This window comes from Taudactylus pleione, unplaced genomic scaffold (assembly GCF_031769625.1).
Source record: "Taudactylus pleione unplaced genomic scaffold, aTauple2 ptg000607l, whole genome shotgun sequence".
Taxonomy (NCBI): domain Eukaryota; kingdom Metazoa; phylum Chordata; class Amphibia; order Anura; family Myobatrachidae; genus Taudactylus; species Taudactylus pleione.
The window spans coordinates 2,706,358-2,724,523 of record NW_028285009.1 but is presented as its reverse complement, the minus strand read 5'-3'; the positions used below and the strand labels follow the sequence as shown (position 1 = coordinate 2,724,523).

The following is an 18,166-nucleotide window of genomic DNA, read 5'->3' as shown; positions in this document are numbered from 1 at the left end:
ATAAAACAGAACAGGGTATAAAACAAAACAAAGCTTTACCAACTGCAGTATTTAAAATAGTCAGCAGATGGCAACATACACCAACCAGTGTGTAGGGAAGAGGCTTTTATTTACAGGCACATGAAACACACACTGCTATACAAATGAACACGTCCAACACAATCAATTACATTTTATACTGTAATAACAGTTTCAGTAATAAAAATAAAAAATCGATGAACAGTATTCATAGATTATGAATTTTTTATCTCCTGAAAATGAGTATCCTGATCCTGGTGACTTTGTCCCATTCTGCACCTGCCCAGGTTACAGTCTGGTGTCTGGAGTTTCCTGAAAGACAATTACATTTCAGAAGAGCATTAATCCTATCAGTTCTCATACTTCCCTATAGGCCCTAGTATTCTCAGATATATATGGCATGTCCACTGTAGGCCTATGGATATGGAAATGATAGCGTTATCCATAATCTAACTACCAGTCTGCATTGAAAACTGGGACAAATAGTGGCTCAGTGAGTAAGGACACAGACAGACAGTACAAATGTCATTGTCTGCTCCTTGTGAGTCCAGGCACCAAACCTAGGTTGTAAGTTTCACAGGACGGGAAATCTGTGCCTGACATACTACACATCCTGGCTGCTGGGTAACATTATGTGTACAATATAGTAAATTAATTTTAACTCCATAATTTCCAGATTGCATTGTGTATAGGAAGCAGTGGCAGATACAATATAAAACCTAGAAATACTGTATTTTACAGCAAGGTCCGAACTCCCATGAAACAAAACCACAACTATGTCAATTTCTGTCCCGATTTAAAGGGACTTTCCGGCCATCCTGATCCCACCAGTACCAGGATTTTAGGATGGAGGGACAGTGATACCCAACATGACATGGCCACAATCCCATGTAGCGTCAGTAGCGCATGCAGGGGGGGTTTCTGAGTACCCAGAAACTCCCCCTGACAGCCTCGAGAGAAGACACCATGTTATTAAGCCCCGCCCCCCGCACGGCACAATGCCGCGATACACGGGTTAATAAGGAGGAGGTGGAGCCAATATGACAGAATTCTATTAGAATTGCATCATTTGGCTCCGCCCCCTCTCGATTGACTTGCAAATCGCGCCATTTTGGTGCTAGGAGGAGGAGCCTAATTACATGGTGTCAGCCTGCCAGGTAGCTGCTGCAAGGTAAGTGTAATGTATGTGTGTACATATATGTATGTGTATGTATGTATATATATATATGTGAATGTATATATGTGTGTGTGTGTGTGTGTGTGTGTATGTATATATGTGTGTGTGTTTGTGTATGTATATATGTGTGTGTATGTATGTATGTATATATATATGTGAATGTATATATGTGTGTGTGTGTTTGTGTGTATGTATATATATATATATATATATATGTGTATATATGTGTGTGTGGAAACCCCCCTGGAAAAATCCTGCATTTGCCCCTGAGCGTGACCACATAACTTCTCATGGCGTTCTGATTATGGAAAACCCATACATTTGGGAGGTAATGCTATACAGCTGTACTGTTCTATTTGTAGTAAGGGAGATGAAAAACCCAATTGATGTCTTTATTTTAATCTTAGAGAAACTCTCTGAAGCTCAGTGCTGGATTGCAAAGATGTCCTTAAAAGAAGGAGGGCCAAGTATCTGTATTAAAGCTGTCTGCTATATTGTGCATTGTGATTGTGAGTAATGGCGCAAAGCAGTGAAGCAGTGTCTATTGGCCAGGATAGCATTTGCCAGGGGTGCCGATTGTGGGAGGGGGGCACCGTCCACCTCAGCTCCACAAGTTTGAACTTACATCCTCTTCATAGCAGTAGACTGCGCCCTCCTCAGCGAGGATTTGCAGACTCATGGGGCACTGAAGTAGTTGGAACTCCCAAAATGCATGGCCACTCCTCTGTGTGATCAGACTAGGCTTATTCACAATGGCCAGGGTAAGTCACTGAAAACTACTGGGCCACCAAGTCCTGCATCTGCTTCCAGCAGATTCATTATTACAGAGATTAATGCTTTATCATAAACAGTCCCCCAGTGGGTCCCCCCCCCCTCAGGGGCCAGGCTGAAGAACTCGATGGCAGAGGCAAGCCGGACATCAAAGCTTGGCTCCTCTCCCTCACTGCCATGCTCACAAATGCCGGGCGGCCACCAGACTAGACAGCGCTAACAGGGCCCCTGATTGTCATGGAATTGTACCTCAGCGATGCCTCTGGTCAGAGCCGTAACTAGACTTTTTGGTGCCCTGTGCCAGAGAGAGCATTGGCGCCCCCCCCCCCCCCATTTTTTAAATAGGGACATAAGATAGTGCACCTGAAAAAGGACCATGGCCTCATGGGGAAGGGCCAGGGAAGAGATAGGGGAGACCAGGAGATGCTGGGGATAAAAGAAGAGGAAGCTGCAAGGGAGAATGATAATAAACAGGGAAATTGACAGGCCCAAACAGCGCCCCCTGCCCTGCAGTGCCCTGTGCCATGGCACTGGTCTCACTACCCTAGTTACGGCCCTGCCTCTGGTTGCTAGGGCACAGGGTTTCCAGCCCTCTGTTCTAGCAATTTTAGAAACTGTACTGATGGCCAACATTACTCTAATGTATCAAAAAGTGAAAATATTCATAGATTTACTGAATGTTGGCAAACAGGATAGAAAATGGATGAATTCAGGTTCAGCCTATAAAATGGCTTCCCTCACAGGGTTTAACCCATGGACATGCTATAAACCAGACAAGCGACAAAGGAATGGAAACCACTTAGTCACTCACTTGTGCATTCTGAATGGATATATGGTCATGGTCCATGGTAAGATAAATAACTGCATCGTGGATGGAGGGGAAAACCTGAGACTTTGTGATCATATCATTGAACAAGTTGCCGTCCTCCAGCCCGGTCATCACTCTTGCTGTTGGAACAAATATCGCACAATTGCACTTTATTGCAGCACAGGGTATGTAATAAAGTTTACTCTTCGTCCACATAAAGTAAATTATGCCATTTTGTGGGCTGACTCAGTGGTTAGGACACTACAGACTATGAACTAGTGTCAAGCTGGTGACTCAAAATGGCTGCCCTCCTCTTTTACAGTAGCAATGGGATTTCAAAACTAGGTCGTAACAACATGGAATATTTACTGTACTTTAATCACCTTTCCATCAGTCATCAATCTGTCTGCAAGCAGAAGTTTTACTTAGAAAATTATGTTTGTGATTTCCTTTTAAAGTATTGTAATTGTCTCAAAATCTCACCTTGCAATAAATGTAGCGGCATTCCAATCATAGGTAAACCTAGCGCCTGAAGCCCTTAGCCACGGGGGTTTAGGATTAGGGACTCCTGGGGGGATTTAGGGTTAGGCCCCCCCCGGAGGGTTAGGTACAGGTTAGGGGAAGGGGGGGTTAGGGTCAGGCACCACCGGGGTGGAGGTTAGGTTTAGAGGCCCCCCTCGGGAGGGTTACGTTTAGGTGCGGGGTGGGGGGGTTAGGCTTAGACACCCCTGGGTGAGGTTAGGGTTAGGCACTAGAGGGGAGGTTAGGGTTAGGCACCCCTAAGGGAGGGTTAGGGGGGGAGAGGGAAGGGTTAGGGGGGTTACTTACTTTAGATGGGATTTTCAGCTGCCGGCTTTCCGGCGTCGGTATTTCATCCGCCGGGGTTAGGTCCGGCGGTGATTCATACCGATTCCATCCCAAAGTACTCGGCGGTCCAGCCACAAACGCTACTTGATACCGAGTTCAGCGGAAGCACAAGGGGACAGACAAGAGATTTGGTGACAAAAGGAAAATTTTGGAGGAAAGGTTCAGACCGGCATAGTCCTCTATAAATATATGGTACCCATCAAACAGAGGCTCCTGCATTGGATTTCATGCTCCCTATCTGTAACATTATAATAAGTCAATAGTCGGTGTAATGCTGTCCTTAGAGTATCTATTTTAAAAAGTAATCACTTATAACGCGTTTCGTGAAACTCCTGTCCACTTCATCAGACCAATCGAAACATGCTAATGTTGGTTACTTGTTAAAGAGTTGCTCCATACTTACCTACTCTCCTGGAATGTATGGGACACTCCTGAATTTTGGTTTGCTCTCCCGTACTATAGCTGTTGCCCATTTCCTTAGTGAAGTAGGAGGTCCAGTACCATGAAGACGCAGTTTGCAATGACAACAATGATGTAATCGCAACACTATGACCTCACTCTGTCCCTCATACCTTGCTGCCCTCTTCCTTATCTGTAATTGTATTCCCTCATGCCATCAGATGTATCATTATGGTTGAGGTGACCTTCGCTGGGCATGTTTGCTGAGCACAGACACTACGGGCATACAGATAGATGGCATTTGCAATAGGAGCAGGACTACGCAGTGCTCATCTAATGGTAGAATTTGGTGAACCTAGGCAGACTCCTAGGGTGTAATGGACTCCGGTGTGCCTACAACACAGACTAAGTACATAACAGGCTGTTACAGGGTAGAGGAAGAAGGGGAGCAGAGCCTGACATGCGATGACTAGGCCATCCAAAGACCCAAGGGCACTGAAAGAAGGTACCCGGGTTTAGGCTTGCATGTAAGCCTGTAGGGGGGTAGCGGGGGCTACCAGGGAGGTGTAACCATGCCCCTTCAGCAGCACACTCTCTGCAGAGGACTCAGTTACTCAAAATGGGTTGGGGCCACATACACCAAGCTTGGTCAAGCCCCCCTGGTTCTATGGCCTGAAGAATCTATTGACAGTCCTGCACAGACCTTTTACTGGCCCTAAAAAAAAAGAGACTCTTGTTTTGGTAAAACACATAGCTAAAACGATTGATCTTACGAAGGCAACGCTAGTATTGCATTATATAATAAAAGTACAATAGTTCAGTGGCAAAACATATTAAGATGGCAGTAAACAAAATATATTTAGTAAAACAAGGACAAATTATTTCCTATAAATATTTACCATTGCAACCAACAAGGTACACGCCCACTTCAATTTCAGCAAAATCCGTGAAAATCTGTAAGGAAAAATAATTATTGTTAAATCAGCATAAAGATCTTCCAACTGCCGCCTAGAAGTAGAGTTTTGTCCTCATATGACATTTGCAAGAGAATTCTTCCCTTCCCAGCTGCTCCTTGGCTTTGCGTCAGTCAGTTGCACTCAGCTGATGTGTCTATAGATGCCTCAGTAGGTGCTGGCTATAAAATGTAGAAATTGGGGAGTGTGCGGTTTTATCAGGCCTAGGACTATAAGCCGCTATTACCAGGGAAACGAGGTACTGAGAATGAACATGTGAATTGACTCCTAAGTGCATGAAGTAGAAAGATTAATAATTGACAATTTTAATACATGCAGATATATGGGCCTGATTCAAAGTTGTACGCGATACTGATGTTTTTGCAGATGAGCGATTATCAGCTATCTGCGCATGTGTCAGAGTCTTACTGCGCATGTGTCAAAGTCCATTACTGTAATCGCAATCATTGAATCTTTGCCCACAGAGTGACAGTTAAGGGTCGTTTGGGGGAGGTTATGGGGTGTGCCGCCAGAATCGCAGCCACGGTGCAACCGTTTTCTGGACCTGTCGCTGTCTGCGTCTGTAATTCTGTAGTCACAAAACGTGGCTCTGGCTTCTCAGGTCAGGAGGCCATTCTGTGCGACCAGAGCCGTAACTAGACTTTTTGGTGCCCTGGGCCAGAAAGAGCATTGGCGGCCCCCTCCTAAGGCTGTCATAACAGCAGTGTTGGCCCTGGACAAAGCAATGCACTGGGACTCCTACCCACCAATTGTGCCTCCAGTAGTAAGCCCCTTATATAGTGCCCCCAGTAGTAATGCCCCCAATGCAGTTTCCCCAGTAGTAGTACCCCCTATGCAATGCCCCATACAGTATATAGAGGCCCCAGCAGTAGACCCCCCCCCCATGCAGTGTCCCCAATAGTGGTACCCCTTATGCAGTGCCCTTTAAATAGTGGCCCCAGTTGTAGTCCCCCCTATGCAGTACTCCCAGTATTGCCCTTTATATAGAGCCCCCAGTAGTGGTCCCCCGATGCAGTGCCCCCAGTGGTAGTCCCCCCCTATGCAGTGCCCCTAGTAGTAGTCCCCTCCCCTTGTAGTGCCCCTAGTAGAGTCCCCCCTAGTACTGCCCCTAGTAGTTGTCCCCCCCTTGTACTGCCCCTAGTAGTTGTCCCCCCCTTGTAGTTCCCCCAGTAGTAGTTCCCCTCTTGTAGTGCCCCCAGTAGTAGACCCCCCGTTGTAGTGCCCCAGTAGTAGACCCCCCCTTGTATTTCCCCCAGTAGTAGTTCCCCCCTTGTATTGCCCCCATTAGTAGTTCCATTGCCCCCAGCAGTAGTCCCCCCTTGTATTACCCCCAGTAGTAGTTCCCCCCTTGTATTGCCCCCAGTAGTAGTCCCCCCCTTGTATAGCCTCCAGTAGTAGTTCCCCCCTTGTATAGCCTCCAGTAGTAGTTCCCCCCTTGTATAGCCTCCAGTAGTAGTTCCCCCTTGTATAGCCTCCAGTAGTAGTTCCCCCCTTGTATTGCCCTCAGTAGACACATACATAATACAAATAAAAAATAAACACTTACCTGAATCCCCGCCGCCGCCATCCGCTCCTCCGTCCATCCTCCCGGACCGGGCCGCTCTGCATTTTGGGAGAGACGTCATGACGTCTCTCCCATTACCCACTGCGGGAGCCGGAAGATGCCCGGCTCTGGCAGTGGGAGCAGCATCCGATGAGAGTCTGTCTGACTCTCATCAGCTGCTAAAACAAACACACAGCTGCCGGCGCCGGCGGCTGTGTGTTTGTGCTGTGTAGTGCTGACCGAACTCCGTCCGGTCAGCGCTACACATGCGGTGCAGCTGTGTCACAGAGACACAGACTGCCCGCAGCTGCGTACCGGAGGTGGGGGTCGCTCGTCACGGGGGGGACGGGGGGAGGAAAAGTGACAGACTAGTGGTTAAAAAAAAATATATATATATTTACTAACAGGCAGCGGCTTTGGGCCCTTGGGCAACTGCCCTAAAGGCCCAATGGAAGAGACGGCCCTGCCCCCTCCCCTTCATTTTTCAAATAGGGACATAAGACGCGCATCTGAAAAAGGGGTGTGGCCTCATGGGGAAAGGGGCATGACAAATCTGATTTATCCCATACAATGCTGAAGGGATACTGTTCCCTTTGTACCACTGTTATTCAGATGTCACTGCCAAATACAGTGTGAATTCAATGGCTGCAGTGATGACACACAATAATTATGCAGAGGTGATGGGTTCGAGTCCTGGGTATGACAGTATTTTGAAATGTATGTGTTAAATAAATGAGGATGTGACTGGAGGTTCTTGGGGAGGTGGCCAGATGGAGGGGGAGTTGGCCAGAGAGGATATAGGAGCAGTCAGAAGATGCCAGAATAAAATAAGGGAAAGGCTACAATTGAGAATGATTATAAATAGAAATTTGAATGGCTCAAACAGTGGCCCCTGCCTTGCGGTACCCTGTGCCATGGCACATGTCGCACCACCCTAGTTCGAATGGTCTGTGACCGCAGGTGGGTGTCTCAATACATCTAATTTGCATACTTTCACAACTCGGTGGCTGCATTACCATACAGTACAACTCTAAATCAGGCTCTATGTCGTAAACTTACTTGTCTTAACATTTTGAGGCAGACCGTATCTAAAAAATTGACTGAAGAAAAGTCCAGTATTAGGGAGTGGAAATTTGGTCTCTCCAGGCCCAGTGACTGAAGTGTGTTCTCTCCACCCATTTCTTTGTTTGTTGCATGGCCTGGTACAACAATAATGGATCCCTCCATCACATCCTGCTCTTTGTTCTGCGATAACCGGAAATACAAACATACTTCATTGGTTCCAGAGTCATCCTGTGGGTCTACATTTTTGTTTTGGACTTCAAGTCCCAGCATGAGAGGCATGGCATGCTGAGACTTGTAGTAGTTTAATAATAGGTAGTGTACGACAGAGTGGCTGACTGATAGTGTGAAATATATTATTTGTTAAAAGAATTGTAGTATGAGCCATTAAATGGTCAAATTTGTATAATCAAAAGGAAACGTTTGTTTTACCTCTTCTGTTTCGTATTCAAGTTTTCCAAGTTCAAGGTGATCAAACGCGATGTTGTCATGTCCTGTGATCTGTGAGAGCGAAGATAAAACACCAGAGTATTGAGATGATAACGTAAATGGCAAATACCTATCTTGGTAAGGTTACTAGTTACATGGGAGTAGCAGAGACTCTCGGAAATGTCAGACTGATCTGAAATCCAATCAGAAGCAAAGAATGAAGCGCAAATGTAAACATGAAACGCAAACCTCATGTTTCATACTACAGAAGCGGCGTATATTGAAGATTGTACAGTGAACCATGGAAAGTAACAGAGGTAGGGAGAAACGCATCAGTAATCCTGAAGGCTGGAGTGGGAAGTGGTGATTGGGGATGGGGAGAAGAGGAGGATGATGGCAGAGGGTAGTGGATGGGAGGGAGTATGGCCCTGATTCAGAGCCGTACGCTCTGACCAGAGCGCTCGCTCTGAATCAGGGCCCACCTCCATAATTATGGAGCGTCCTCCTGGACGCTCGTATAGCTGTGGGTCACCACCCACAGCATATACGAGCGTGCAGGATGATAGTCGCGATGGTCTTGACCATCGCCAGTGCGAGCCGAAGCCTGCGGTTGAGTTTCTCAACCGCAAGGCCCGGAGTGATTTTGGCTCTATCAGAGCCAAAATCACTCCCACTGACATCACTAGTGATGTTAGTGGGGCCGGCTTCTGACGGTAGGCGTTCCCTTGGGAATGCCCCCGTCTGGGAGGCACGCCCCCGGCACGCCCACCAAAGGGGGCGTGCTGTCAATCAACATCGACAGCACGCCCCCTTTGTTCAGACACAACGAGCGAAGGAAAGTCCTTCGCTCGTCGCATCTCGCGCATGCGCACGACGGAGCTCCCTCCGTCGTGTGCATGCGCAGTGCAGACCATCGACCCACTTGCAAGCGGACAGCCGCTCGCGTGTGGGTCTGAATCAGGCCCTATGTGCGGAGGTGAGGTTGGAGGTGTGGGGGGGTAGTGGTTCAGGGCTTTGTAGGTGAATGAGAGGAGTTTGAATTTAATTGTGCAAAGTACAGGGGCTAATGGAGCAACTGGCAGAGAGAGGCAGCAGAGGTGGAGCAGAGAGAGAAGAAGATGAGATGGGCAGTGGAGTTAAGGTTGGACTGAAGAGGGCTAAGGTGAGGTTAGTGTCTAGATGCCCTTAACGGAGAGGACCCTGACATCATCAGTTACTGTCCAACGTCATTCCCTACCATCCACTTAGACATAGAGGGGGAATATAATCCGGTGGACTTTATGGGCATGGAACCGCACTTCCGCCCTCACCTCATGTCACTTCCAGGTCCTTACAGTGAAGGGGAAATTAGCTCTACTGTAAGGTGAGAGTGGGTAGACCAGAGAAGGGAAATTTACAGTAGTCAAGATGGGAGATGATAAGAGCATGCATTATTGTGTTAGTGAAATACTATGAATGTGAAAGGGGTAGGATTGGGAGATGTACTGAATGTGTGTGGGGTGGATAAGAGGGCGGAGTGAAGGATGACAGACTACGACAGAGCAGAGGGCCGTGTTGTCATTGGAAAAGGGCGAGGGGTGAGCATGCTGGCAAAGGCACCCTACATCCCCCTACTTCGCCTGCACGTCATGCATTGTCCTTTTTACCCCCAAAGGGGGCTACAATATATACGGGTGATGCACGCTCTGTACATTGGCCATACATTGTGATGCAGCATAGAATGTTACATCACATTAAGTGAGCCTAATTAGTTCAGTTTATGAGATGTTAAGTACCAGGGAGCATTAGGTCATCCAAGAGAAGATGGCTGACAGAGAGCTGGTGATATGGGGAGGACAGCTGGTGAGAGGTCGGGGGAAGAGAGGAAAAGCCATTGATGTACAGGTGATAGTGGAGGTTGAAGGAGCTGATGAGCACTCTGAGGTAAAAAGGTATAAGGGGAGAAAACAAGGGAACCAAGGATAGATCCATAGGGAAATAGGGAACTCCTACAGGAAGGGGGAAAGGAGCGCTGATAATGATCCTATTGGAGTTGGTGGAATCATTATCTGACATTTGGTGAACGCAGTTAGAACACTGTGTGATTATCTTATATCTGCTCTAAGTGCTCTTCATTAACAAGTATATAGCTCTGGAGAGTCACGTTGTATACTGCACTGAGGCCGGGATGTACTAAGTCACCACACTGATACTAATCGCAAATGTACTAACATATGTGATTAGTATCACAAAGGACAGCTCTTGCAATAAGAGCTGCCCTTTGCAAAGCTGTTGCCACCGGATGAGGGGGTCTCCGCAGTTCTCCTCCCCCATCCTAGCAACGGGAGCTTCCTGTTGGTAACCTCTACAGGAAGTCCCGGGCTCCTCCTCCTCCCTGCACCTGGAAGAAGAAGAATAGAAGAAGGAGGCGGGGGACCTAGGAGGTACCCGCAGGAGGCTGAGGTAAGGAAGGGCCGGCAGGGAGAGGTGCTGGGCGACTGCGGGGCGGGGAGCGGGATGTGGTAAGAAGCCCTTAGGCTTCTATAGGAAAAACCTGGCATTACCGTCTGCATCCAAAATCTGGCGGCTGGGGTTTAGTACATATGAAAATGCGGTAAAAACCCTGAAAACTGGGTTTTTACCGTTTGTTTCCTTTAGTACATCCCGGCCTAATTGTTTTGTTGGTTCCTCCAGTAAACGGTCATTGGCCACACTTACCATTTTGGTGGGTTTATTCTCCTTAATAGCTTTCTTCATAAGCTTCTCATCTTTTCTCTTCCGTTTCTTTATGGCTTTTCTCTTCTTCTGAATCAGTTTTTCAACATCAAGACCACACTGTGATGGGCGGATATATAAGCAGAATATCAGCCTATTTCTCACGCTTATATGAAAACAACTAAAAATGTATCGGTCACCAACAGACTGTCCGTCACACAGTATTGGTGGGTACACACTACACGATATGCTCCCTGAGCGATATCGTGTAGTGTGTCCCCGGCAGGCTGTGCTCAATGTCGTTCATGACATTGAGCACAGCCGCTGAACGATATCATTAACGATATCGTTCAGTGCCGGGCTCTCTCCCCCATTCCCTGACATGCAGCAACCTGACGAGATCGTCAGGTTGGCCTGCATGTCAGCCCGATGAACGATGATGACGAACGACCCGCGGGAACGCGCGTCGTCGTCATCGTTCATCTTTTTGGGCTTAAAAATGGACGATAAAGTGGACGACTGAAAGATAACGATATCGTTATCGTTCAGTCGTCCACTTTATCGCCCAGTGTGTACGCACCAATATATGAGGTTGTTCGCATGTATCAGTGCTAACGTTTTTTCAGTCCAGTTATAGCACTGATACATAGGAACAACCTTATCCTGTGTGGGAGGATAGTGCCAAATGGTTGTATTATTTTTTTATTGATTGATTGTGTTTTGTAGTGTATAGTGAGATCGCTATACACCCGTAGCCTGAAGTTAAAAGGAATGCTGAAGGTGCCAAAATTATTTTATTTTACATTCTCCTGATTTTGGTTCAGGCAGCAAAGGGACTGACACCAGATGACGGGTGGACTTAATGGGGGAGCATACATTAAAAATAAAAAAATGCATTTATTATGTCACCAAATGGCTGAGACAGAGCTTGACGTACGCCAGTTTTGTTGATATGTGTGTTCTATTTTGTGGTGTACATGGTCAGTAAATCGTAGGCACACTAGCCGGATAGATGTAACCAGGAGTTTGGGTTTATTGCAGTGCACAGGTTCTGTATACTCACAGTTACACAGACAGGTGACCGAGATGGAGCAGAGCATACAGCGGACCTTCTGGTCATGTAAGTGTTTAGCACAGGCTATTAGAGGATCTACTACATCTGTGTAGTACTGTGGCGTTCAGTGTGCTAAGATGGCATCCAGCATGCACAGACTACTTAACGGTGGCCATCTTACTGAAGGATAGATGCTTCATGTAATGGAGCATCATGGAGGTATAGCATTCCATACACCAACAGGTATGCGGGACACGTAATTCTCACTTTGCTTGCTCCAGAAATGGGCACATGAAATTACGGGCAGTGAGCAGACCTACGCACTTTGATCGCTTCTAAACTTACTGTACAAGAGGGAGTGCGAAGGGGAACAGAACAGAAATTGGCAGAACTCAGGAAGAGTGTGCTCTCTCAAATGCGGACGATGCAGACCTGGACGCAAGCGAGTATACACCTGTTTGGAGGCATTGAGTTGGGGGCAAACCAAAAAAAATAATTAACTTAGCACCTGGAATAAACCATGTTGCACTGCAAGGGGTGCAAATACACGTATTATGTATGCATGCAGGGTAAATGCCGGCTGCTTTTGCATGTAGTCCACACATGCTGGGCAGCTTTATTTTTACACTGCGATTAATGTTTGAGTTTGGACACGCCCCTCCAACACGGGTGTAACTACCATAGGTGAGAGGGGTGCAACTGCTATGGGGCCCAGAGCAAAGTTACATGTGTTATATAAATTTTTCACCAGTAGGTGGTACATAGGGGCTCTTACAAACTTTTGCTATGGGGTCTTCAAATACCTAGTTACACCTCTGCTCTCTCGTATCTAATTCTCTCTGCTCATTTAATGCCTCCACCCCTACAGTGCAACATGGTTTTTACCAAGGGGCACAGTTACTTGCTATTTTTTTTTTCCGCTTTCTGGTCTCGTTCGTTGTATAAGGATTGTGGGAGACCATGATGACAGGTTGTCCCTCTGATCACTTTACAATGTTGGCAGCAGTCCCCCCCCCCTTCCCATTTAGGTGAATGCAAACACAGAATAAACTAAGCTGCAGGTTACCTTTTGGTAAAGCGCCTCCGTGTACTTCTCTGCATTGGCGTAGAAGACCGTGGAGGAGGAGTGGAAGATCTTAATGCCTGGTACCTCTTTAGCCTGTAATAAACATAAATATATAGTGACATAAATACATAGCACAGTGTAGTGTTGAAACTTGAAAATATTACAATATAAAAGGAAGTTGTCACATTTTAAAATTTTTGGTTTTAAAAAAAAAAAGTAAACTTAAACCCCCCCCATGTGCATGTACAGAACGGATCCTGCGTGATCGCACGCAGCCCCCCCAGAACCGCAGCTTGATAGTGGGACGTAGACTTCCAGGACCTGGCCGAAGGGGTTCTGACACTCAGGCTGGCTCAGGGCCGGCTCTAGGGGTGTTCGACCAGGGCGGTCCCGCAGGGGCGCCACCCATAGAGGGAGCACCCCTCCCCAACATCCCGATTTCATTGAGACAGTACTGTCCCGCTGTTCCACCCGTGGGCCGAAGTGGCCCGCGGGTGGTCAAATCGGGAGGTTGCGGCCCGCCACAGCTGTGCGGCGGTGCCGGACCCCATACGCGCGGCATCCATTCACTGACGGCAGAGGGCTGAGGGAAGCCCAGTCAGTGATGGAGGGCTGGGCTTTACCCCCAGCCTGACGTTCTTTGGAGGCGTGCCCGCATGGCACGCCTCCAAATAATGTCACGCAGGGGGCACGCGGTTACAGGGTGCTATGTTCCAGGCCAGCACAGGGTGCTCCGACCCCTGGAGCCGGCTCTGGGCTGGCTGAGGGCAGCGATCTCTGCACTCGGATCGCAGATGCAATGGGCGAGGCGTCTACTTCCTACAGCTTCCGTGCGACTGTGCAATACCGTCCACATAATAATCAGGCCCATAGTACATTCTCCCATCAGAATATTAATCTCTTGTCTCATCTATGGTGGCATCAGCTCACATCCAACATCTGCTCACAGATTAGCCGGACAGCAACTAGATGGTCTCAAACTGACCAGATACCGGCTAAGTAACCGGTACAGCGTCTGTTTTGTCAGCACGTGGCCTTTGGGCTAATAATACTGTAGCTATCTTCTATATTGAATTCACCAAAATATGCAAAAAAAATTTAATAAATAGTTTCAAATGCATTTTTGTATGAATATATATTTTTTTGTATTCATCATAAACTTTTTAAATGTACATTTTGTTCCATTTATTTCCTATTTTTTGTTGTTGAACAGAACTATTCTGTCTGACACTTCTCGCCATTATCAGAAATAGGCCTCTGAGACTAAGGGGCGTATGTATCAAAGCTTGATGTGAGATAAAATTGTGAAATGTATATCACCAACCAATCAGCTCCAAACTATCATTTCTTAAACACAGCCTGCAAAATGTAAGTTAGAAGCTAATTGGTTGGTGATATATATCTCACAATTTTATCTCACATCAAGCTTTGATACATATGCCCCTTAAATTGAAGGGAAAACCAATTAGTAGGTAGTGGTTATCACTCACAACAGTGGATCATATTTCAATATTTTATTAATACAAAATAAGCATATTTTGTTAATAAATAACCAACATTTATAAAACTCCCGGGAGTGGGGTTATAGATATACAAATATAAATATGAATATTATGTAAGAAAAAAGAGCACATACATCTAATAAAACACACATATAAGTTAGAGAATGTCAGGCATCAAAGTAGTAAAAATCATTCAATACAAATAGGATCACAAATAGGATCTCACTGTCCGACAGAGTCTTTTTGCAATTGCAATACTTTCCTGCATCAATCTTAGTTATAGTTGCAGATTGGTAACTTTATGTCAATGATAAGTAGCAAAATATGTAACGAAATGTTGCGGCTTTAGGGGCGTATGTATCAAAGCTTGATGTGAGATAAAATTGTGAAATATATATCACCAACCAATCAGCTCCAAACTATCATTTCTTAAACACAGCCTGCAAAATGTAAGTTAGAAGCTGATTGGTTGGTGATATATATCTCACATAAAGCTTTGATACATATGCCCCTTAGTTCATTCACATCCAGGTGCCGGGAATCTCTGCTCTCCACAATACTCCAATAATAAAATGTTAATAATAGGCGTGTATTCATATGTTTCAACTTGAGATAATAATAATAATAAACAGTGAGCCGTCCGGAATGCTTCTTCCATCTCTTGAAAAAGCCGCCTGGTGCGAGGGAAACGCGTCGAGGATACGGGATCTATGCCAGAGCTCCCCTGTGAAACCCAACTGCATTTACCAGCACCCCACGTAATACCGCTCAGCCTTGCGGGGTCTTCTACTTGCAGGGTCGGTGAGTTCCGTGGAGAGGAGAGTCGTGTTGTACACCTGCTTTCTGAGCAAAATCCTGGCTCACATCAACACTGTGAGTACTGTGGAGAGCTTGGATCCCGGATGGTTCACTGTTTATTATTATCTCAAGTTGAAACAAGTTGAAACATATGAATACACTCCTACCCTATTATTAACATTTTATTATTGGAGTATTGTGGAGAGCTGGGATTCCCGGCACCTGGCTGTGAATGAACTAAAGCCACAACATTTCGCTACATATTTTGCTACTTATAAGTGACATAAAGTTACCAATCTGCAACTATAACAAACATTGATGCATGAAAGTGGGACAATGAGATCCTATTTGCATTGAATGATTTAACTACTTTGATGCTGCCATTAGCTAACTTATATGTGTTGGTTTTATTAAATGTATGTGCTCTTTTTTCTTACATAACATTCGTTTTCATATTTGTGTATCTATAACCCCACTCCTGGGAGTTTTATAAATGTTGGTTATTTTTTAACAAAATATATTTGTTTTGTATTAATAAAATATTGAAATATGATCCACTGTTGTGAGTGATAAGTGCCACCTACTATTTGGTTTTCTTATGTTGCCCATCCACTAGGCGATTAAACCTAGCGATGGAGCGATAACGACGGTCGTTATCACTCCATCGCTTGGTAATCGCCTGCAAATCGGGCAGTAAAAGGTTAAAAACGACCAGCGATGCGCCCGCCCGCTGGTCGTTTTTAACATCAATCCTCCCCCGAACATGAAGGTTAACCTGACGGCCGCCGTGTTCGGGGATGATTGATCTGCATACACTGAACGTCTGAACGTTCAGTGTATGCAGTTCACCCCGCGGGAGACGATGGCGTCGTAATCGTGCCATCGTCTCCCGCATCGCCTAGTGGATGGGCAGTTTTACACGTTTTGCTGGTTGAAGTTTGGCAAAGCCTCTTGTAGGTATGCAGCTTTGATTATCAGCAGAGGATAGGTTGTTTTTATATCTCTGGTGGCGCCTGGATTATTATCCTTTCTGGTTATTAAATTGAAGGGAGATTGAATTGTAAAAGGAAAGGAATTATGTACAGAAGGGGTGATAGGTCAGTAGAACAGTCCCCCCAGCAGAGATGGTGGGGGCTCGTAAAGTGAAATAATCCTATAAAGGTGGGAGAAATCTAATGCTGCATACACGTAAAGATTTTCTGTCCAACCATCCAACTAGTTGATCGGTTGGAATGAAAATCTGGTAACATATGGGAGTAAATGATGATCAGCAATTTGCTACTAAATGCCAGAAAACAGATGAAAATGGCCGTCAGACAAGTTTGTTAAATGTTTGATCTAAACAATTTGTTCAAACAACAGTTTTTGTCCATTTTCCGGCGTTTGGGAGCAAATTGCTGATTGTCATTTGCTTTCATACCTTACCAGATTTTCATTCCAACCAATCAACTAGTTGGCTGGTTGAACAGATAATCTTTAGATGTGTGGCCAGCTTTAGGCTATTGTTAGGACTTCTAACTAAACCTTGCCGCTGTTATCAATATAAACTCACAATAATAAAAATATAATTATTTTAGGTGCAGAATTTGGTAGATGAATCACCTTTTGCTGCCATATTAAGACAAAGGACAATTTTTTTCCATTGCGTCATAAACATGATTGTGTTACCTCCTGCGACAAAACTGCTTCCTTTACATGGAGAAGTCCATTTAACTACTGTAATATTTATATTATTTTTAGTATTATGCTATCTCAGGAAAGTATTGCTTAATGCATAAAGATATTAAATACATTTACATTTTTTAAAAATAAATTTTATCTTTATTTTTTTTCCCTAAGTGGAAACAAAAGATGAGATCTGGGCAAGCCAGTTTGTGCGCACACATCTGCAAGCAATGGCGCTGTGACAGCAAAGCGGTAAATGAACCCAATCCACTATTTTTAATTTGTAAATAGTGTTGACACTTTTTGTTTGCTTGTTTTTTTTAATGCAAAAATTATTTATTTTAAAAAAAAAAGAAAAAGAAATAGACATTTAATGATTAATATATTTTAAGATTTCCTACCTGCTGACAGTTTGACACGTCCCTGTACACACCCATGTCATAAACTCGACCCAGGATTGAGTAATTGGATCTGAAATGACAAAATAGTCACCTATTTATTCTGTGCACATCAGACACTCGGGCCTGAGTCGAACGCAGAATCGATGCCGCACACAGGCGGTTTTATGCATGCTGAGAATCTGCGCACAGAGGGCCTGATTCAGACCCGGTCGCAAGCGCTGAGCGTTCGCAACCGAGTCGATGGTGGCCCACAGCGCTTGCACACGACGGAGCCGGCTTCGTTGTGCGCATGCGCGAGACCTGGCTAGCGACGGGCACTCCGTCGCTCCGGGTCTCGCAACAAAGGGGGCGAGCTGTCAATTTTGAGTGACAGCTCACGAGTGATGTCAGTGGAGAGTTTCCGGCTCTGTTAGAGCCGAAATCTCTCTGGGGTTTGCGGCCACGAGACCCTACCACAAGGGTCTTGTCGCAAGCCCGATGGTCGTGATGGTCTTGACGCAGGAGGCCATTCTAAAAAAAAAAAAACCCGGCCCTGATTCAGAGCGAGTGCTCTGTCAGAGTGACCGGGTCTGAATCAGGCTGAATCAGGCCCTCAGTTGCAACACAAAATCGGACGCACGGTCTGAGAATTTTTCAAAGACGCACAGACGCTCACACTGGAGAAACTGGAGCTGCTAGTGCAAATAGCGAAGGTGCGTCTGGACGGAAATGCACTGTCTACAACTGAGCATCTCAGTGCTTTACAAATTGGAGGCGGCATTGGCATAAGACACCACCGCCGTATCTGCGTCCCTCTCAGAATCTGGCCCAATCACGTTTCACAAAGAAACTGAATATGTTTTATTTATTGTTTTAAACCCAACCAGACCACAAAGCAAAATGAATCGTCCATCATTATCCCAGCTCTATTCATGTACTGTGCGCAAGGGGAAATGCAA

At 45.7% G+C, this 18,166-nt stretch overlaps 1 protein-coding gene across 1 annotated transcript in view; it reads right to left on the bottom strand.

Annotated features, from left to right (window-relative positions):
- Positions 1–251: 251 nt before the first annotated feature.
- The window catches only part of LOC148480702 (solute carrier family 26 member 6-like), a 46,214-nt gene continuing 28,299 nt past the window's right edge, over positions 252–18,166 (bottom strand). The window contains exons 13-20 of the mRNA XM_088453991.1: positions 17,229–17,298; positions 12,863–12,955; positions 10,746–10,862; positions 8,052–8,120; positions 7,617–7,802; positions 4,940–4,994; positions 2,778–2,914; positions 252–330 (exon numbers count right to left, since the gene is read on the bottom strand). Of these exons, the coding sequence (XP_088310117.1) occupies positions 307–330; positions 2,778–2,914; positions 4,940–4,994; positions 7,617–7,802; positions 8,052–8,120; positions 10,746–10,862; positions 12,863–12,955; positions 17,229–17,298 (751 nt within the window). The 3' untranslated portion in view covers positions 252–306. The remainder of the gene's footprint in view (positions 331–2,777; positions 2,915–4,939; positions 4,995–7,616; positions 7,803–8,051; positions 8,121–10,745; positions 10,863–12,862; positions 12,956–17,228; positions 17,299–18,166) is intronic.